General features: G+C 40.6%; 2 protein-coding genes and 2 long non-coding RNA genes across 4 annotated transcripts; 3 read left to right on the top strand and 1 right to left on the bottom strand.

The window, feature by feature from the left end:
- The first annotated feature begins 1,369 nt into the window (after positions 1-1,369).
- On the top strand, positions 1,370-2,095 carry LOC140005602 (uncharacterized). Its single transcript, XM_072046610.1, has 2 exons — positions 1,370-1,492; positions 1,583-2,095. Exons 1-2 carry the CDS (start codon positions 1,370-1,372, stop codon positions 2,093-2,095), a joined length of 636 nt encoding a protein of 211 aa, XP_071902711.1.
- A 6,420-nt stretch (positions 2,096-8,515) lies between these two features.
- LOC113740952 (protein FAR-RED IMPAIRED RESPONSE 1-like) lies at positions 8,516-11,514 on the bottom strand. Its single transcript, XM_027268460.1, has 5 exons — positions 10,830-11,514; positions 10,531-10,746; positions 9,938-10,221; positions 9,710-9,790; positions 8,516-8,572 (listed from the first exon to the last, which is right to left on the bottom strand). The coding sequence occupies exons 1-5, from the start codon at positions 11,512-11,514 to the stop codon at positions 8,516-8,518; spliced, it is 1,323 nt and encodes a 440-aa protein (XP_027124261.1).
- A 3,698-nt stretch (positions 11,515-15,212) lies between these two features.
- Positions 15,213-16,191, top strand: LOC140005774 (uncharacterized). The gene is made up of 2 exons (XR_011813341.1): positions 15,213-15,306; positions 15,962-16,191. It is a non-coding gene; the product is annotated as an uncharacterized lncRNA (long non-coding RNA).
- Positions 16,192-20,180: 3,989 nt separating this feature from the next.
- Positions 20,181-21,162, top strand: LOC140005773 (uncharacterized). Its single transcript, XR_011813340.1, has 2 exons — positions 20,181-20,277; positions 20,933-21,162. It is a non-coding gene; the product is annotated as an uncharacterized lncRNA (long non-coding RNA).
- The last annotated feature ends 699 nt before the right edge of the window (positions 21,163-21,861 follow it).

The raw sequence follows: 21,861 nt of genomic DNA, 5'->3' as shown, positions 1-21,861 counted from the left end.
CTAACCCCGACGTCTCAGGGCAGATGGTGAAGTGGGCTGTAGAGCTGTCGGAGTACGATCTGGGGTACCAGGTGAGGACGGCCATCAAGGCACAAGCACTGGTAGACTTCATAGCGGAAGGCGTTTTCTTCGGGTCACACGGGACAAAAGTCGACCAGGCCAGAGAAACAGCTGAGGCCGGGAGGGCCAGAGAAGCTGTCGAGGTCACACCTACCAGACAAGCAACCGAAGCCCGACGACGCGAAGAAACTACCAAGGCCACGCAGATCCAAGAAGCCATAGAGGCCTTGCAAGTTGAAGATGCTGCCGAGGTCACCCAGGTTAATAAGGTAGCAGAGGTCGAACAGGCCGGTGAAGCAGCTAAAGCCGAGCAGGCCAGAGAGGATGTCGAGGTCAAGCTGGCCGGAGAAGCAGCTAAGACCGAACAGGCCATAGAGACTGCCGAGGTCGTGCATGCTGAAGGAGCAGTCAAGGCCGAGCAGGCCAGAGAGGCTGCCCAGGCAAAAAAGGCTGTAGAGCCTGCAGGACGAACTGGTCCGGTCTGGATGTTGTACGTGGATGGCGCGTCAAGCAAAGAAGGATGTGGGGCCGGCCTCTTTCTAATCAGCCCTACAGGAGAAGAGCTGGCCTACACCTTGAGGTTCGACTTCAGAGCCTCTAATAACGAATCTGAGTATGAGGCCCTGATTGTGGGGTTGGTGATGGCTCGAAAATTGGGGGTTGAATCAATAAACGTCTACAGCGATTCGTAACTAATAGTAAATCAGGTGTGGGGAAGTTACGAGGTCAAAGAAGAGCCACTAAGGAAGTACGTCGCCAAGGCACATGAGCTGAGGGACCAATTCAAGTAGTTCATGCTCGAGCAGATCCCGCGGAGCCAGAATAAGTGAGCTAATGCCCTGTCCAAGCTGGCCTCTACCTCGTTTAGCACCCTAAACCGAGAGATACTGGTAGAGGTCGTTAAAAATCGGGCGTATGAACAGTTAGACACCACAGTCATTCAGATAGTCATCTCCTGGATGGACCCCATTATCCAGTACCTAGCCAACAGAGAGTTTTCCCCAAGAAGAACAGAGGCCCGCAAAATCCTTCTCAAGTCACAGAAGTACGTGCTCACGGAGGGAGTGCTATATAGGAAGTGCTACCCCAGCCTTGGCTAAAGTGTGTAACACCAGAAGAAGGGAACTATGTCTTGCGCGAGTTGCATGAGGGCATCTGTGGTAATCACGTCGGCCCGAAAGTCCTGGCCAAGAAAGGGATGTTGTCTAGATACTATTGGCCCACCATCTTTCGGGACTCGACAGAATTGGTGGCAAGGTGTAGGTCATGCCAGCTGCACGCTCCAGTTCACCACGCCCCGACTCGAGAGATGGTTCCCCTCCATAGCCCGTGGTCGTTCTTTCAATGGGGAATCGACCTGCTAGGCCTCTTTCCCCGAGCTCCAGGAGGTTACGAGCATTTGGTGGTGGCAATTGACTACTTCACTAAATGGGTAGAGGTCGAGCCACTTAGCACAATTAATAGCATGGCGATCCAGAAGTTCCTTTAGAAAAACATAGTTTGTCGATTCGGCATATTACAGGTCCTAGTCTCGAAAAATGGCCGACAGTTCGCTGACAGTTCCCTGCAGGAGTGGTGTTCCGAGCTCGGTATTCGGCAGCACTTTACCTCCGTGGGGCACCCGCAAGCCAACGAACAGGTCGAGAATGCCAATAGAACCATTTTGCACGGCTTGAAGACAAGAATAGAGTCTGCCCGAATTGGGTGGATAGATGAGTTGCCTACCATACTGTGGGCTTACCGAACTACACCCCGGACGGCCACCCAGGAAACTCCGTTCGTCTTGACGTATGGAGCTGAAGTAGTAATTTTGGTAGCAATCGGAGTACCTTCGAACAGAGTGCAGCATTTCGTGGCCCAGAATAATGAGGAGGAGATGCGGTTTAACCTAGACTTGCTCGAGCATCGGAGAGAAGAAGCGGTCAATATAATGGCTAAGTACAAAGGGCAGGTCAAGCGATACTACAATGCTAAAGTAAGACATCTGGCCTTCAAACCAGGAGACCTGGTGCTGCGGAGGAATTCAGTAAGCTGAGCTAGGGGCACGGGTAAGTTGGACCCAAACTGGGAAGGTCCCTACGTGGTGAGAGAGGCTGATCGCGCAGGGTACTGTAAATTAGCTCATCTCAATGGGGATGGAGTCCCACGCACTTGGCACAATTCGAATTTGAGGTTTTTTCCATAAAGTTTGTGCGTGGCTCGAGCTGACCAGGAGTAAGTTAGAAGAATTATCACGCGATGTTTAGGTAATAGCTATAAATGTCAGCTCGGTGATTTGTTGGCTCGGTGCTTGGGCTCATAAGAATGTATTCAGGATTCTATGAAGAAACAAAGAATTTTTACTAAGTGTTGAATGAAAAAATTATCTATTCCATTTCAAAAAGATGTACATAAGGGGGGCCATACAAAAAATGAGCTGGCCAACTCGGATCCTACCCTATCTACACCAATGCTAGGCACTACCTAATTTTCTCCCTGCTGCTCGTGCTCGTGCTCGGGAGAAGTCGTAGGCAGGGTGGGATCTGGCACCAGCGCGGCCAGGTCGGGTCCATGAGCGTAGCCCTCCATGAGCCTGTCGATCTGGTGAACTGCTTGGGGGTTGTACTCAAGCCATCTGCTCAGGTCGAACCCAAGCAAGTTCAGAGATTGCACATTGTGCATAGCCTGGGTATATCCGACCTGAAGGATTGGCCCGTTAAGAATGGCCAGGTCCTTCATGAAGTCCTCAGACTTCTTGAAGTCCCTGACGCCCAGCTGACGACCCTCCTCGCGAGCCACTTCAATCTGACCAGGCAGCTCAGCGGACTTCTTCTGCTCAGTCTCTAATTGCGAGGTCAGTTCCGCGACTTTTTTCTTCTCCAGCTCGCAGGCGGACTGGGCATCAGCAAGCTGCTTCTGCAAGGCTTCAAGCTCTGCTTCAGCTGCCTTAAGCTGGCTGGACAGCTTGTTCTTGGCTGCATCAGCCTGGGAAAGGTTCTCCCCCATGTTTTCGTACCGCTGCGACTGCCCGACACCCGCGACGTTAAGCTGCAGGTTAAGCACAGATTGAGTACAAAGTAAGAACCAACAAATCAAGGAAATCTCAACAAAACACAACTAGTTGAGGAGTTACCTGAGCTGCGTTAAGGTAGTAATGCTCTAGAAGCTCGGAGTTGGACGCGAGCTGGATGAAGTGGTGGTCGCGCAGAAGTACCGTGCCCCTAAGGAGCTTCTGAGCTGCTTCTGGGAACTGAGCTCGGTCATTCACCGACAGCCCCCACTTTGGACAGAAGTGCAGGGGGTGCAGATGTGCGCTCAACTCGGCAAGAGGCTTCAGAGGAGTCACGTAGAGAAAATGAGGAAGGAAGCTTGAAAGCGACGTTTGGGGGGGCCTATTTATAGGTTCCCCAGGCGGGAAGATAAAGAGTCCCGAATTGAAATTTCAAATTTATTACTTGAAAACCGTCGCCTCAGGAGACGGTTGAGTTGACAACCTCCATTATGGGGGAACGTGACCCCTGGAGTGCCGGTTACGCCAGCGGACGTGGCAGGTACGCGAATAAGGGCCACGACCAGGGGATTGTGGGTCCCATGCTGAACCAACCCGCCGCCTCGAAATTTGGTCCATATTCACGCGACCTTTCGGTGACTCTAGACTCAAAGGGGGGCTAGTGTATTGGGGCCAACATACGGATGACACGTGTCAGCTCGGCTAAACCACGTCTGAGCTCAGCCACAGATAACCGACAGTTCAGGTACATCAGATCGGGAAAGGGAGAGGGCCAGCTCGGCTGGGGCCGCCGCCTTTCCATGAAGTGGGCCTTATGGGCCGCCACCTCCGGACCTTTAGGGGTCGTCATACGAAACCCTAGAAAGACTCCGAACCCTAAGGGGACTCTGACTCCTATATGGAAACTACTACCCACAAGCCTATAAATATGACACCACGCGACAACATAAAGTACGCTATCTACAGTGTTCTATACTGTTACCCTACTCATAAGCTCTATTGACTTGACCGTCGAAGTTGCTCCGGGGAACTAACCCCGTCGTTTGTCTATTTGCAGGTCGGTTAGCTCACCTCACCAGCTCGCTCCCTCTCAGCTCGTTCAACCGTCTTAACTCAGCTCGGATCTTGTTTTTGGCAGTCGTATCAGTGACTATGCTAAGGAACAAGAATTTTCAAAATCAGGGGAGCTGCAATTGCATGAGCTCGAGTAAAGTCTGACTGCAAATAACGTGGTGGATGTTACTACTAGTGAGTCAAATAAACTTACCACTGAATCCGATAAATGGTACGTCTTGGGACAGTAGAGCAGTTGACGCTTCACTATAACGGGTGTGCTGCTACCATAGTTGGGTTGAAGGTTGTTACAGAACAATCGACGCAGGAGCTACGGTCGATTGAGGTGATAAACAAATTGGGAGAGGAACTAACTTCAGCAGCTCTAACTGATGCGAATTGTCAGTGACTTGCGGTGCTAGATCTTGGGCAGGTGGAGCTCTGGCAACAAAGTGCAGTGGAGGCTATAGATTTGGCCTTAGATGATGGAGAGCTACGGACCTCTAATCCTTTTTCTGTTCTGGGCAATCTAGAGAGCTCAGACTTGCAGCTTTCGAGTCTAGGAGGTTGTGGTAGCAGATCTATGGGATCTTCACCAGCTCACTGCTCTCAAGAGCAAAAACTTTCAGGTTTAAAGTGGTGGTGTGCAGGTGGTTTCGAAGCAGCAACTCTGCGATTTTAAGGTGTTCTTGGACAAGAATCAGGAGGGCTCTGTCTTGTTGCAAGATGAATATCCTCCGGGTGCGGTAATGGATGCAAAGGATGTAGAACTCCTAAACAATCTTCATAAAAAATCCTGGCGACTAACAAATTATAATAAGAAGCTAAATCGTTTCTTCTCTCAAGCTAAGTCCTCACTGATTTTTGATGATTAATCCAATAAATTTATTAGTGTGGAATGTTAGAGGCGTTTCTCATTGTGACACTCAAAGATATCTTAATAAGATAATTGTTGATAACTCATTGAGCCAATGTCTAATATTGCTCAATTGGATGCTATATGTCGATTATTTCATTTCTCTTATGCCAGATCTTTTTTAGAGGGTAAGATTTGGATATTCTGGTTAGACATCTTAAACTTGTCTTTTCGTGAGATGAGAGCGCAGTTGGTTCATATGGAAATCTTAGGGCCGGGTGCTATTTCGTTTCATATTTTGGCAGTGCACTAAAGTGGGGAGGGGGAGTCTGTGGGAAGCTATGGAGGCAGTGAAGAGGCCCAATGATCTCTGGCTAGTTGCAGGAGATTTTAATGTCATCACTTCGGCCAGTGAACATTCTGGTGGTGCCCCGCCAAATGCTCGCAATATGGAATATAGAAGAGTTCAATGATGCAATTTTTAATTGTGGGTTGGCTTTAGTTAGCTTTGATGGCCAAACATTACGCAACGGATCCTCTGTACCACACCCTGTCTCACACCCTATCCCACCTCTTCTAAACTTGCCAAGTGTTCTTTTATAAACCAAATCCTGAAATAACCCAACTCGAACCATATTTAATTAATTAACCGATTAGTCGGGCTGAGAAACTTAATCACTATAACCAAAATTGATTAAAATAAAAACCCAAAAAACAAAATTAAAGATTAAACAAGGCACAAAAAAAAGTGCCACAAGGCCACGAAATCATTATCCCATCAGATTTCACTCCTCCTCAAAAGCTTCCGTCAGATATCACTCATCAGCTCATCAGAGATCACTCACAATTCAAATGCCTGGTGGCATGATTTTGGCCGATGATCATATGCTATGTCCTCCGTCACGAAGTCGAAGGAAATCTGATCGTGGAATCGTGCGCCGTGTGAAAGCACAAAAATCGACGTTCTTAACCGAGACTCAGGTTATGCTCCATCTCAGAACCTTGTGGGGTTAAGAGTAAAGCATCCCAAGGTTGGCGCATCTCTAATAGCATGGAGAAACATTGGGAACCCCAATTTCGTGGTCATTCTTCGGAGCCCTTTCTTCAGATTATGAGTGATCAATTTGGACGAAACTCCCCACGTATTCAATCAAATGCCTAGGCGTCATGAATCATTTTTTCCGTAGGTTTTTCTTGCCTTTGTTTTCCCGCAGTTTTCTTTGCCCATTATTCTGTCATTCGGATTTATTGTGACTCCTTTCTGAAATCTGTTCTCAAATTATGGTTGTCATAGCCTTTAATTGTGATGGTTGGTTGATACTCACTTATATAATGATGTGCAGCAGATTAGTCAATTGAGTTGAATGATGAAGTTGATGATGTTGTCTACTTAGTTGATCTCTGTGTTGTTTCTATAATTCTTACATGTAGTTAAGTGCGATCTGCCATGCCAAAGAGGTTTTAGAGGAAAACGAGACATGATTGTTTTGGTGAGGACATGCTTGAGCCAAGGGAAATTGATATACTAGCTTTGTTTCTGGTCTTTGTTGTGCTTCCCCTGGTTACATATATCTTGCTAGGAAAATGGAGCGAGTCAACGAAAAAAAAAAGAGAGGGTTAGTTTGCTTACTCAGCAGGCAGCTGAAGAATCTCTTAGAGTTGAAGCAATGACTGCTACTACTATTGTCCCCGTGTTATGCTTGCCAAACAATTCAACTCATCAGTGTGCAGGATGCTTTGGTCAAAGTACAACTCGCTGTAAACAGTGCAAGTCTGTTTGGTACTGGTATGATCTTAGTGTTGGTTTTGAACACATTTGCATGTAATATGTATCTGCATATACTGTAGGAATATAAAACTTATCTTCGGTATGTGAACTGTGGTTAACTGCGGTATTCTATAATTCTTACTGAACAAGTTTTGCTAGAATGCATAACAAAATTACAGTGATTTAAAATAAAGGATTTGGAAAGATATATCTAATTGTTCTTAGTTTTATTCCTAAAAAATGTATCTAGTTGTTCTCTTCTGAGGCTTAAGAGCAATTGTTATGAGTCTAGTAAGTTTGAAAGAAGCATCATTTTTTGATTTGTCCCTGCTGATCTGTGATATTTACTTAACAATTGGTTATGAAACAGAAATTAATCGAACAAAGGATGCTGGCCCTTCACAAGGAAGTAATGGTGTTACTGGCATGGGAATTATGAAGATGATTGGCTTCATGAAGCCTTCAAAACTTGAGAGACTAGAGACTTCAGAAGTAAATTCTGACCAGCATAAGAAAGTTAAGGTCTGAATTATAGGAGCAGTTCTATTATCATTTAAACAGATAGAGCAAAAATATTAAATAGGAGTAATGCATCTGTTTGAAACATTTCAGCAAAGATTTTGATTGCCAGTTCTTAAGCTGCTTGATTGATGAATCTAAATGGTGTATTCTGGGCCTAGTCATTCATGAAAGTTTATGGATAAATTTTTTTCTTTTATTTCATAGATACTATTTTCGTATGAAGATTTTGTGAAGTTCTTTCAACATGAAGTTTTCAACATGTCTCCAAGAGGTCTTAAAAATTGTGGAAACAGGTATTTCTTCAAAATTTTTCCTGCTTTTCTTGTGCTTTTACATATCAATAGCTCTAAAATTTTTTTATAGATATAGGAAATGTACAGACTCTTAATGCAATAATGTACTGAAACAAATTTCATAGGATTTTTTATTATTTGTCAAGTATATTCAAGATTTCTTTCATTTTATTGTGCAGTTGTTATGCCAATGCTGTATTGCAGTGTCTGACCTGCACAAAGCCTCTCATTGTGTTTCTGCTTCAGAGATTGCATTCTAGACTTGTTACGATTGGTTTGATTTACAATGTCTTGCTTTTGCATTCTAGAGACTTCAGAAGTAAATTCTGCTTCAGAGATTGCATTCTAGGGGTTCATGTTATTTCGATCCACTACTATTACTGAATAAGGGGTTGGCATGCTTCCCTTCAGTGTTCGTGTGTTTTAAGCATATATTGTTGCAGTATCTTTGAGATGAAATAAATAGACTAGAGTTATGCAGACTCAAGTTAATTGTGTGTGAGATCATCAGCCTTTTGCTTTGATTGTAAGATGATAAGTGAAATCCCAAATACCTGGGAAGGTGTTGTGGATATTCCCCTTGTCTGATTGAGTGCAGCTAAGATGTTATTTCATGTCAAAGTTGAAAATTATTGGCTTTGGTCTCCATGGCTTGCTTTTGTGGCTTTAAAACATAACGTTATGGTTTGATTCCGCAATTCTAGTTCATTATGTCTTGCACGTCAATATAAATTTTGTATAGCAATTTTTTCATTCTAGTTCATTTTCTCTATGACTTTTAGCATTATTTGAATTTTGGTAGCATAATCATCAATTTCATTGTGCTCAAACCTCAGAAAGAGGAAAACAAAAAATGGAATGATGTGTATAAAAATCTATGATCCCTCTTTTACAAGGGAACAGAAAGAAAAGAGTGGATAGATTCCGAGGTGTATAAATGTATAACTTCACACCATCCAAGATTTTTGCACTGATCATTCATCTTTAGCAACTTGTTGATCACTATCATCATTCTTTCCCAGTTCTTGTGTCTACAAAAAACAAATGCTAAGTTAGCAAATGTATTGAATTATAAGTGTAACTTATCAAACTAATATATACAGAAAACTCTTCACAGTGCATACAGTGCATTATTCCTGATCCCATATACATATACCAACCCTAAATACATCAAATTTGGATGATCTGATTATGAAAAGCAGAAAAAGGTTATTGTCAGCTGTGATTAAAATATCACTATCATTGAGTTCACTACCACAAAAATATTCATCCTTATTGAGCTTCAACGTGCAAAAAGTGCATTATTCCTGATCCCATATACATATACCAACCCTAAATGCATCAAATTTGGATGATCTGATTATGAAAAGCAGAAAAAGGTTATTGTCAGCAGTTTTTTCGTTCGGTAGATCAACTTGCACCAGATTATCAAAATCATCTTTTACAGATTTGTTCACTCCACTTGACTTTTCTACATGTAAAATATAAAAACACCCCTACATTTCATTTTAATCACAGTTTGATAGCAAGGGAGTGATAGTGAACTCAATGAAGGATGAATATTTTTGTTTAGCTCAAATAATAAAAAATGTCAACAGAAGTGCCAATAATAACTCCTAATTTCATATCCAGAATAGTAACTCCTGATTATGAAGGATGAATATAAGATTAAGTAATTAATCAAGGTTTTTTCTTATTTGGACAAAACTCATTGACGCTGCTGGTGTGCTATTGAACTTGAAGACATCAAATCATAGCCTTGGTAGAAGTTAAGGTCCAATGTCTGCCCAAAAAATAAGAAATAGAAGACCACCCTTCATTATAAAAATAGCTATAAACTTGTAAAAGTATAATACTAGAAAAAATTAATATAAATAAGAAACAACATGCAACTAATGGTTGACATAATATCTACAAAAAGCATACTATTTGCTTACTTGCAATAATTGTGTCATGTTTTTGGGATTTCGCCTATTGTAGATGTCTTCTATTGGAATTCCAAATTCTTGATATAATTAAAGAGAGACGACCACAAATTAAAATTTTCATTGAAAAAAAATATCGTTAATGTAGTTTAGTCATCTAAAGAATAAATTATTCAAATAAAAAATTAAAATAAATTACATATCTACTATGCTATACAAGACAAAAATGACGAATAACTATACCTGCTGTGGTGGTAATTCTCGAACAAAACCTTGAATTGTAGCAGAATCCATACTTGAATAAACAACATTATTTCCAAATTCCTACAATCATTTTTATCCAAATTATAAATAAGGATCCTAATACTATTTCTATACTCATCATTCATCAGACAACTAAGGAACCCAAAAAAAGGTAATAGTCAAACAATCAAATAGCATTGTTCACATAAACTAAATAAATTGTCTAACCTGTAATCTTTTCGATGAAAACTTCTCTTTCACCTTGTACTTGCGTTTCTTAGTAGCCATTTCTAGTGCACTTCTTGGTCTCTTGCTCGACTTGTAGGTGACTTTTTCTTTCACCTTGATGCCTTTTATTTTATTATAAGCAATTTCAGATGGATTAGTGTCAACATCTTGATACGCACTACAATTTTCTTCAATACGCACTTCTTTCATTTTCTTTTTCCCTTGACAACATGCATCTATTTGTTCTGACATTTTCCAAAATCCATCTTTAGCAATTTGATAAGCTTCATCACATTCAAAAGCTTTTGTCATCAGTTACATATATAGATAGGATAACTGTTTGTAACGAAAACTTAATTTTGCCTTTAACTCCATTTCCGGGCTACTTTCACTGGAAACATGTACATTTCCTGTTTTAGCTGCTTTAGTCCATCTCTTCAATATATATGCATCCGAAATTGTTACAATATTCAGAGTCATCAATATTTTTAGTGCATGTGAACACAAAAATCCAGCAAATTCAAATTTCTTACAACTACAAGAAATTGAATTCGTGGATGAATCATAAGTTACAAGATGGTGGGAAGTCTTACATATGGTGGTAACTCTGTAAATCAGTTGATTTCCTAATTCACCATCAACTTCCCATTTACAATCAATCCCTTTGCATAGCTCCTCCTTAAATTTTTCATACACTTCATGTGTATATATACTTGCTGCATGCTGTAAAATCTTACAAGGAAATGTCATTGCCGGTGTACTTTGATTGCCTTTAAAATCTGCTACGGATTCATCATAGCGACGATCATCTAACAGCATTTGGAAGTGTTCAAAAAATTCAAGTCATGTTTATAACTTACATACTTCTTTATCACACTGTTTATGGACTCACTTCGTTGGGTCGTGGTCATATCAGCACAGAAGGTTTCTCTCCCATACACTAAAGCCCATTTCTCTTTTATATCAAACATTTTCTTCAACCACTTGTTGTCTTCTAGACCATACTTTTTTAGCATTTCACTCCATCCCTCAAAAAAATCATTCTCATTTTCATAGTCATATATGCAGTAACTAAAATCTGTCGCAAAATTTTGAAAATCTTTAAAGACATCAGCTAGATGCGTTGCTGCATTTTGATAGATATGCCATATACATAAGCGGTGATACGTTGTTGGCCATTGAGAAGCCAAAGCCGTTGCCATTCTTCCGTCCTGGTCTGTAAGAATAGTTCTTGGTATTTTTCCCATCATAGCCTTAGCAAATGTGTCAAATAGCCATTCAAATGTTCCAATTGTCTCATCATATAACAAAGAAGCCCCAAAAATAGTAGTTTGTTTATGATGATTTACACCAATGAATAATGCAATTGGCCTCCCATCTTTGTGCTTTCTATAAGTTGTATCAAAACAAACCACATCACCAAAATGAGCAAAATCCGTTCTAATCTTTGCATCAGTCCAAAATATACTAGTTATCAAGTCATCTTCATCTACTTGAATGGCGTAAAAGAAATTTGGATCCTCTAATTGCATCCCTTGTAAGTACTCTAAGACTCCTCCTGTGTCACCTTGCATCATTGGTATGGATCTTTTGGATCGTAAGTAATTTTTTAAATCGTCTCGAATGAATCCAAGATTTTCTCATCCACCAACTTGTTTCAACATCAGTTCAATCGATTGTTTTGGTATAATTCTGCAACTTCGGGCCATATCTATTTCAACTTTGTGTGCCATTGTCACGTGTCTATAAGATCTGAATAAATGAGTTTTGCGTGGAATTGATAGCTCATGATTATGTTCAGCAACAAATTGCATAATACGGTATTTTCCACCTTGTGTACAACTAATTTTCATCCTTGCACTACAATCACATCTTGTTTCTGGACGAGGACACTTAACAATCATATTGCGTTTGTCTTTTTGCTTTTTTCCTTCACGGGAGCAGCAAAAACCCTGTCCAACATCAAATCACTATTTTTGTCTTTATGTCCCTTACTCAATCAAGTTCCAAAACCAGATGCTTTAACATATTTTTGGTAAAATTTTTGGCTGCTACTTCAGTATCGAATTCCATGCCAAGTTTCGGGACCAAGTCATCTGGTATAGCCAAAGGAAGAAAAATTTGATTTCCTTGATTGCCATCAGTAATACAAAGAGGTAAGGCATTATCATTTATCTCCTGCAAGTCAACATCTTCAAAGTCCAATTTACGACATGATTGGACTTCATGAGTTGGCAAATCATTCTCCATATTCCCCCAAAACCCAACAAATGACCTGTATCATGGACCACAGGAAATGAAAAGCAGAAAGAAATTTGCATGCTAGTCACTGTAAGATGCATTACACGAAGAATTGTTAAGGACATAATTAAATACTATAGAGTGATGATTTAGTGTATAAAAGTTAAGGACATAATTGTCAATAATAGTATAGGGTGTGAATTTAGTATGCAGGGATGTGGATTTAGCCCATCCCACTTACTTATTATGCATACCCTATAAGTCTGTATACATATTTTTTTACTGTTGATATCAAATTACCGAATACAAATACATAATTTGTTACCCCCTTTGGTGATTCTATATTTAATATTCTTCTTATTAACCAAATTCTTCATTGTTTTTGTAATAGTTAAAAGCCTGCATAGATATTAAATTACCATCTATAAATAAATAATGCATGTCTTTGGTTCAGACTACGAAAAAGCATTTCAGATTATAGTCTAATTTGTGCTTGACAGATTTTTCCTTCATAAAGTGGAATACTTTTGTCCATTTACTGTGTATATAACCTTTCTAGATGATTAACAACTGTTCAATCTGTCGTTTATGATCTCATGCTACCGGTCTTGCTTCATAGTCTATTCATGCATGCTTTCTATGGTACAGTATCATTACTCATGAATTTTACTATTGAAGGTCCTCTTTAATGCACTTTTAAGTGTTTCTTACCCTTTTGTTCCAACTTAACGTATAGAGAAATAGATTGATCGTGTTTCTTGGTTTACTGCCCTACTCTTCTTCAACACCTCCCGGTGGAAAAACTATACGGTTTGCACTTATTCTTGTTTACAACTATTGTTTGACTCATATTATTTTAATGTTGCTATTCCTGTAATGTTCTGTTCGCATAAGTCACTCATAGATGAACAAAAGCAGGAAATGAAAAGCAAAAAAAAATTTGCATGCTAGTCACTGCAAGATGCAGTACACGAAGAAAGACATAATTAAAGTTTCAAACTAAAAATTCTTGTCGCCTAAATTAACTTATTAGACACAAAGGGTCATGATTTGGTATTCATGGATTACTGGGAAAACCATAAAGCCAATTCTTACTAACCAATGATCCAGAAAGCAAGGGGAAAACGTAAGCCATAGTCTGCCAACCATTGTAGTGCATAGAGAACAATCACACAAACAGATCATCTCATAACCATCTAACTCAACAAGAAAAAGGCAACCCAAAAAAACCAAACAGGACAAAAAATTCAGAATTTTTAATAGAAATGGGTATCTCCATGCAGACGGTAGGATGAGAATCTACGCCAATGGATTAACATCCCGCACTGTGAGAACCCGTAATTTTTATTTTCTAGGTTTTAGAATTTTTCATGACTTGTTTTCTGCATTTTCGTGAGTAGAAAATTTTTCTAGATAATTTTAAGGAGCAGATATAATTTTTAGATAATTTTTCTAGTAGCAAATAGATTTTGAGAACCCTAATATTTTCCCTAGGGTTTATTTCCCCTTAATTGCATGTTTTCGGCATTATCTGGTTTAGAAATATTTTCTTAGTGGATTTTATGAGCAATTATGGTTTTAAGATGATTTTTCTAGCATTGGTGAATTTTTTGAAAAGTAAGAATAGATATTGGATGTGGGACCCACTAGTGCGAAAAGTTAGGAAAAATTCGGCCAATAAGGTTAAGTTTCGGATACTGTGAGAAATTTATCGGGTGTTAAGTGATAAGAAGAGTGTGTGAAGTGATTGATGTGAGAGAGAAAAAAGAAAGAGAAGAATGCATTAATGAGTGTGACAAGTGTCACAATATGGTTGGTTGGACTTTAAGAAACACTATTCACTTTCTTGACTTTTTTGACCAAAGGATTAAATATCAAAAAATGCACAAAAATCACCATTTTTCTTCTCTTGTTGGCCGGCCATCTTGAGCAAAGAAGGAAGGAGAAACTCTTCAAGTTCTAGCTTCTACTTGGTGCAAATCAACCAAAAACATTTGCTTCCATCCATTTCACTCCATAAAATCCTACCTTCTAGTGCTAGTAAGGGTTGTAGTGAAGTTGTTTTGAAGAGCAAAGGTGTCCACAACCTCTCTTTCCCTTGTTTCTTGGTAAGTGATGCTACAACCTCTCCCCTATACCTAATGATGCTTATAATATGCTTAGAGGTGCCTTGGGTGATGAAATATATGATTTATTTCTTGATTTGAAGAGTTTTGGTGAAACTTTTATTTTATTGGGAATTTTTCTGGTTTAATATGAAATGAATGTTGTAGCTATCTTGGATGATTGGAAATGGACTATAATGGTTCTAGTGGGAGTGAATTGTGGATAAATGCAATTAATTTTGGATTTGGATGGAAAATTGGAAAGTTAGGGTTCATAAAATCCCAATTCTGTCCGGTTTTAGATCACTGGGTTAGAGGCCGAATTGGACTTTGCTCAAAACATGAAAGTTGTAGGTATTGATGATTTTAGTGTGCCTACAAAATTTCAGGGCAATTGGACTAGTGTAGAGTGAGTTATGCCGTTTTTACTGTTGCTGTTTTTGGTGCACAGAATGTCCGAACTGCGATAGTAATTGCCTGTTTTGACTGGAATTGGTTTGGATTTTGAAGTTGGTGTCTTCTTAGGAAATGTAGCTGGATGTCTTAGCTAACTTATGCCTTTGGAATTTCGGCATTTGGACCTGTGTAGGCTGAGATTGACGTATTACAGTTTTGTGTGTTTTGCAAACCTGTTGTGGGAATTCTGGGTTAGTATTTGGTATATTTGACCTAGTTGTGTTAAGAACTGGATTGAGTGGTCTTCTACATTGTTGTAGCCCTGTTCCATAGCTTCGAAACCGTGGGTCTTACACCCCCAACCGATATTTGTAGTGAGAGTTGTGCCATTACCGCATTATGACGTCAAAACCGGTTTTCTTATCAAGGCCTAAGTTAAAGCCCTTTCTTAATTTCTGGTTTGCTATCATGCTTATTTGTGCATATGAAACCCTATTGGGGTTGTGTTAAGCATTGCTATACGATTCGTTATCGAGTCTCATTGCATTTGTTGCGTGATTCTAGGACGTGACGGTAGTTCACGGCGGATTGGTGACCACGGTGTATGAAACACCACTTTCTTGCGTGGTGAGTTTACTACTCACTTGTGTGCTATTATATGGCTTTGCTACTTGAACTTGGTGCTTGGAATGTTAATTGCTTGAAGTGAAAGTGTACTTTATCACTCTCACTTATTGTTTCGCATGTTATTGAAAAGTTATTGGAATGTTATATGAAATGTTATATGAAATGAAATACAAATGTTATCAATGTTATCAATGACTTCAAATATTATCCATGAGCTCAATCCCATTGGAAATTGATTGAATCGAGCCGGCGAGGGCTTGGTCGTGCCAATTAATGTACCTTGGGCAACGTTATATGGAATCTTGTAGTATGAGAGACTCTTGATTCCGGTTTACTCGAGTAATACCACAATGCATGCGTTTGGATTTCGGGCCCGGTTGAGGAATGTTAGGAGGAAGGGAATGGAAGTTAAGTGAAGTCTACGGTTGGTTACTTTCAAACATTGACGGAGAGTCAATGAGATCCGATCAAGAATGCAAACGAGGAAAAGGGCTCTTGAGAGCCACCCGTATCCTTTATCCTCATTCTTAATGTGTGGCTTTACTTATTTTTGGTCAATTGGACTGTTCAACTTGATGCATCTATGAACTTGGTGGCTTGAGTTGTATTCTCACTGGGCAATTAGCTCACCCCGTTCCTTTTGTTTTCCTTACAGGATTATGACTCTTTTGGAAAGAATTTTGATAAATGGTTGCCGAATGAACTAGATAAATGACTCTTTTGTATTGTATATAAAATGGGACCCTAAATGTATCATTAGGGCCGTTTTCACTTTTGTTTTGGCAAACCACATATGTAGTGACTTTTGTATCACTTTTAAATGCCATTGTGGCTTGTAAATGTTTAATGTTATGTTGTATATGTATTTCGATGTTTGGTTGGGTTTCGGACGGGTCGGTTACTATTCATGACCGACTCCGGATTTCGTTTCTTTTATTTTGGGTTATTTTGCCCTTTTGCCTTGTTTTCGCGCGTTATAAGTTCCGGAACGTGATAGATCGCTCTATACTGCACCGTTAGTCCTGGCGAGAGCTGGGCAGGCAGTCCGCTAACCTCTTTGGTTCGCCTTAGGGGAAGGTGGGGCTGTCACAGGTGGTATCAGAGCCACTTCGCGTGGTCTCTGCGCGGAGTGAGCCTAGGGCCAAGTGGTGTTATGGTCCTGATTTCATGAATATGTCTAAGTGCTCTTTTGAGCATAAGTTATGAATCGGGCATGTCATAAGTGTAAAAAAATCTTTATCATGAAACTTGAGGAAGATAGATATGTATGTCGGGTAGGAATCTTTAGTATGGATGATTTACGCTTGGGACCGGCCGGCTCGAGTTGTGAATTATCTTAAATGGGATTCTTGCGCCCGGATACGAAAGAGACGAGAGTCTAGGTTAGAAAGAATTGGGCGAACTAGAAATTGTGATTTTGTATGTACCTGACTGACTGTTCTGTATACTTGTTGATACTGTTATGTGTTCTCTGTATATGTGTTATGTGTTTAAATGCTCTACGAGGGAGTGGAGTAGTTATTTGTTCTTGTTTACTTGTTCCTGTTTCGGGCTGCGAAAAGGAGGGGTTAGGTGCCCATTGCCCATTAACAGTATATTTATTTTGTGACCTAGATCGACTTAGATTGTATGGACGGTACACGTAGTGGACGGGGCCGTGGGCGCGGGAATAGGCAACCTACGCCAGACCGGGGTACTGGAGAAACCTCCTCTGGACCCCATCCTGAACCGAGAGTTGACCCTAATGTACAGATAGCTGCCGCTATGCAGCAAATGACAAACCTGTTGGCACAAGTGGTGCAGCAACAAGGCCAGAATCCAAATCCTAATCCTGGAAACCCTGGAAACCCTGGCAATCATGTTGAGAGCGAAGACAGAGCTCTGGAACGATTTCAAAAGTTTGTCCCACCCAAGTTCATCGGGGGACCTGATCCGGATGTTGCCGAAAGGTGGCTCGAAAAGATGGTCGATATTTTTGCCGCCCTGCACTATACCGAAGAACGGCAGGTGACTTTTGCCTTTTTCCAGCTGGAAGAGGCGGCCCGCTCCTGGTGGAATGTCATTCGGCAAAAATGGGAGAGGGAACAAACGCCCAGGACTTGGGTAAATTTTATGAGGGAGTTTAACGCGAAATTCTTCCCTCCTCTGGTTCAGGAAAGGAAGGAAGATGAGTTCATCCGACTCCGCCAAGGAGCTCAATCGGTGGCAGAATACGAGAGCCAGTTCACCCGCCTGTCCAAATTTGCGCCTGAGTTGATTGTGACGGAGCAACGGCGAATTAGGCGTTTTATCCAGGGCCTAAACGTGGAGATTCAGAAGGACCTCGCAGTGGCTCAAATCAATGCTTTTAGCGAGGCCGTTGAGAAGGCCCAACGGGTAGAGAGTGCCAGATTGCAAGTAAGAAATTTCCAGGCGAAAAAGCGAGGATTTCCTGGAAATAATTCGGGGCAGGGGAATGAGAGTACCCCTTCCAAGTTTGGGCGAGGAATTGGGGAAGAAAGGGTACCGGGAGTGTCACGAGAGAGCCTGTCACGAGGCAGCCAGTTGGGGAGAGGCCAGAGAGGAGGCTCGGCTTCTGCAGCACGCGGACCTTGCGGGTACTGCGGAAAGTCGAATCATTCTGAAGACAACTGCTGGAAGAAGGGAGACAAATGTCTGCGTTGTGGAAGCGCAGACCACAAGCTTGCTACCTGCCTACTTATGACGCAAGAAGGAAGGGGAGCTCAAACTACGTCAAAGACCCACACGGGACCGGATAAGGGGAATGGGACGAAATCTAAGGTAGCAGCTCGAGTGTATTCACTGGAGCCACAACAGGTCCCCGATTCTCCTGAGATTAAGGAAGGTATGATTGCGGTATTTCTGCGGAAATATTAGTAGATCCCGGTGTTACTCATCCATTTGTCAATCCCAATTTTGATGGACGAAATAGATACCACGCCTGCTTGTCTACCCTATGACCTGAAAGTAGTATTCCTATGGGGAAATCATTGTTTGAGCATTGGTGTGGGTTGTAAGGATCGCAGAGTTTGGGTAGGAGAGAGAATAGTGTTCATGCAGAAATCATGGGATAGAAGAGGCTACCTGGGAGGTGAAAAGGAATACCCTGAACTGTTTGTGAACCAAAGTGAGAAATTTCGAGGGCGAAATTCTTTTAAGGGGGAGAGAGTGTGAGAACCCGTAATTTTTATTTTCTAGGTTTTAGAATTTTTCATGACTTGTTTTCTGCATTTTCGTGAGTAGAAAATTTTTCTAGATAATTTTAAGGAGCAGATATAATTTTTAGATAATTTTTCTAGTAGCAAATAGATTTTGAGAACCCTAATATTTTCCCTAGGGTTTATTTCCCCTTAATTGCATGTTTTCGGCATTATCTGGTTTAGAAATATTTTCTTAGTGGATTTTATGAGCAATTATGGTTTTAAGATGATTTTTCTAGCATTGGTGAATTTTTTGAAAAGTAAGAATAGATATTGGATGTGGGACCCACTAGTGCGAAAAGTTAGGAAAAATTCGGCCAATAAGGTTAAGTTTCGGATACTGTGAGAAATTTATCGGGTGTTAAGTGATAAGAAGAGTGTGTGAAGTGATTGATGTGAGAGAGAAAAAAGAAAGAGAAGAATGCATTAATGAGTGTGACAAGTGTCACAATATGGTTGGTTGGACTTTAAGAAACACTATTCACTTTCTTGACTTTTTTGACCAAAGGATTAAATATCAAAAAATGCACAAAAATCACCATTTTTCTTCTCTTGTTGGCCGGCCATCTTGAGCAAAGAAGGAAGGAGAAACTCTTCAAGTTCTAGCTTCTACTTGGTGCAAATCAACCAAAAACATTTGCTTCCATCCATTTCACTCCATAAAATCCTACCTTCTAGTGCTAGTAAGGGTTGTAGTGAAGTTGTTTTGAAGAGCAAAGGTGTCCACAACCTCTCTTTCCCTTGTTTCTTGGTAAGTGATGCTACAACCTCTCCCCTATACCTAATGATGCTTATAATATGCTTAGAGGTGCCTTGGGTGATGAAATATATGATTTATTTCTTGATTTGAAGAGTTTTGGTGAAGCTTTTATTTTATTGGGAATTTTTCTGGTTTAATATGAAATGAATGTTGTAGCTATCTTGGATGATTGGAAATGGACTATAATGGTTCTAGTGGGAGTGAATTGTGGATAAATGCAATTAATTTTGGATTTGGATGGAAAATTGGAAAGTTAGGGTTCATAAAATCCCAATTCTGTCCGGTTTTAGATCACTGGGTTAGAGGCCGAATTGGACTTTGCTCAAAACATGAAAGTTGTAGGTATTGATGATTTTAGTGTGCCTACAAAATTTCAGGGCAATTGGACTAGTGTAGAGTGAGTTATGCCGTTTTTACTGTTGCTGTTTTTGGTGCACAGAATGTCCGAACTGCGATAGTAATTGCCTGTTTTGACTGGAATTGGTTTGGATTTTGAAGTTGGTGTCTTCTTAGGAAATGTAGCTGGATGTCTTAGCTAACTTATGCCTTTGGAATTTCGGCATTTGGACCTGTGTAGGCTGAGATTGACGTATTACAGTTTTGTGTGTTTTGCAAACCTGTTGTGGGAATTCTGGGTTAGTATTTGGCATATTTGACCTAGTTGTGTTAAGAACTGGATTGAGTGGTCTTCTGCATTGTTGTAGCCCTGTTCCATAGCTTCGAAACGGTGGGTCTTACACCCCCAACCGATATTTGTAGTGAGAGTTGTGCCATTACCGCATTATGACGTCAAAACCGGTTTTCTTATCAAGGCCTAAGTTAAAGCCCTTTCTTAATTTCTGGTTTGCTATCATGCTTATTTGTGCATATGAAACCCTATTGGGGTTGTGTTAAGCATTGCTATACGACTCGTTATCGAGTCTCATTGCATTTGTTGCGTGATTCTAGGACGTGACGGTAGTTCACGGCGGATTGGTGACCACGGTGTATGAAACACCACTTTCTTGCGTGGTGAGTTTACTACTCACTTGTGTGCTATTATATGGCTTTGCTACTTGAACTTGGTGCTTGGAATGTTAATTGCTTGAAGTGAAAGTGTACTTTATCACTCTCACTTATTGTTTCGCATGTTATTGAAAAGTTATTGGAATGTTATATGAAATGTTATATGAAATGAAATACAAATGTTATCAATGTTATCAATGACTTCAAATATTATCCATGAGCTCAATCCCATTGGAAATTGATTGAATCGAGCCGGCGAGGGCTTGGTCGTGCCAATTAATGTACCTTGGGCAACGTTATATGGAATCTTGTAGTATGAGAGACTCTTGATTCCGGTTTACTCGAGTAATACCACAATGCATGCGTTTGGATTTCGGGCCCGGTTGAGGAATGTTAGGAGGAAGGGAATGGAAGTTAAGTGAAGTCTACGGTTGGTTACTTTCAAACATTGACGGAGAGTCAATGAGATCCGATCAAGAATGCAAACGAGGAAAAGGGCTCTTGAGAGCCACCCGTATCCTTTATCCTCATTCTTAATGTGTGGCTTTACTTATTTTTGGTCAATTGGACTGTTCAACTTGATGCATCTATGAACTTGGTGGCTTGAGTTGTATTCTCACTGGGCAATTAGCTCACCCCGTTCCTTTTGTTTTCCTTACAGGATTATGACTCTTTTGGAAAGAATTTTGATAAATGGTTGCCGAATGAACTAGATAAATGACTCTTTTGTATTGTATATAAAATGGGACCCTAAATGTATCATTAGGGCCGTTTTCACTTTTGTTTTGGCAAACCACATATGTAGTGACTTTTGTATCACTTTTAAATGCCATTGTGGCTTGTAAATGTTTAATGTTATGTTGTATATGTATTTCGATGTTTGGTTGGGTTTCGGACGGGTCGGTTACTATTCATGACCGACTCCGGATTTCGTTTCTTTTATTTTGGGTTATTTTGCCCTTTTGCCTTGTTTTCGCGCGTTATAAGTTCCGGAACGTGATAGATCGCTCTATACTGCACCGTTAGTCCTGGCGAGAGCTGGGCAGGCAGTCCGCTAACCTCTTTGGTTCGCCTTAGGGGAAGGTGGGGCTGTCACACGCGCCCTACACTGCGATTCTTGAGCTAGCTTCTGCAGAATATCTACACAATGACCCTAATTAAATTTACAAGTTAACATGGAATCGTGCACCGTGTGAAAGCCACCACAAAGGTCTCATCTTTTATTTGACATATAAAAAGCAACAAGACGAATCAATAGGTACAATACAAACACAAAAAGCACAAAAATTTCTGAACAAAAAACATCTTAAGCAAATAGATCTTCAATCAACAGAGACCCAAAAAAAGAAATCCCGAAACTTAACGACTGAGGAAAGAGTAAGTATTTGAAGGAACCCATCAATCCCTTTGCATAAATTCTTTGAGTTCAGAGGCTTCAGGTTGACTTCAGAGGCTTGTGCTGATGTTTACATGAATAACACAATTCGTTGCATATGAAGCGGCACATGAATAACGCAATTCGTTGCATATGAAGAATACTTATTTGAAGGAAAACGTTGCATATGAAGAGTACTTATTTGCAGGAAAATT

This window comes from Coffea arabica, chromosome 4e, assembly GCF_036785885.1.
Source record: "Coffea arabica cultivar ET-39 chromosome 4e, Coffea Arabica ET-39 HiFi, whole genome shotgun sequence".
Lineage (NCBI taxonomy): Eukaryota > Viridiplantae > Streptophyta > Magnoliopsida > Gentianales > Rubiaceae > Coffea > Coffea arabica.
Note: the sequence above shows the minus strand (reverse complement) of the source record. Positions and strands in the feature narration are given on the sequence as shown.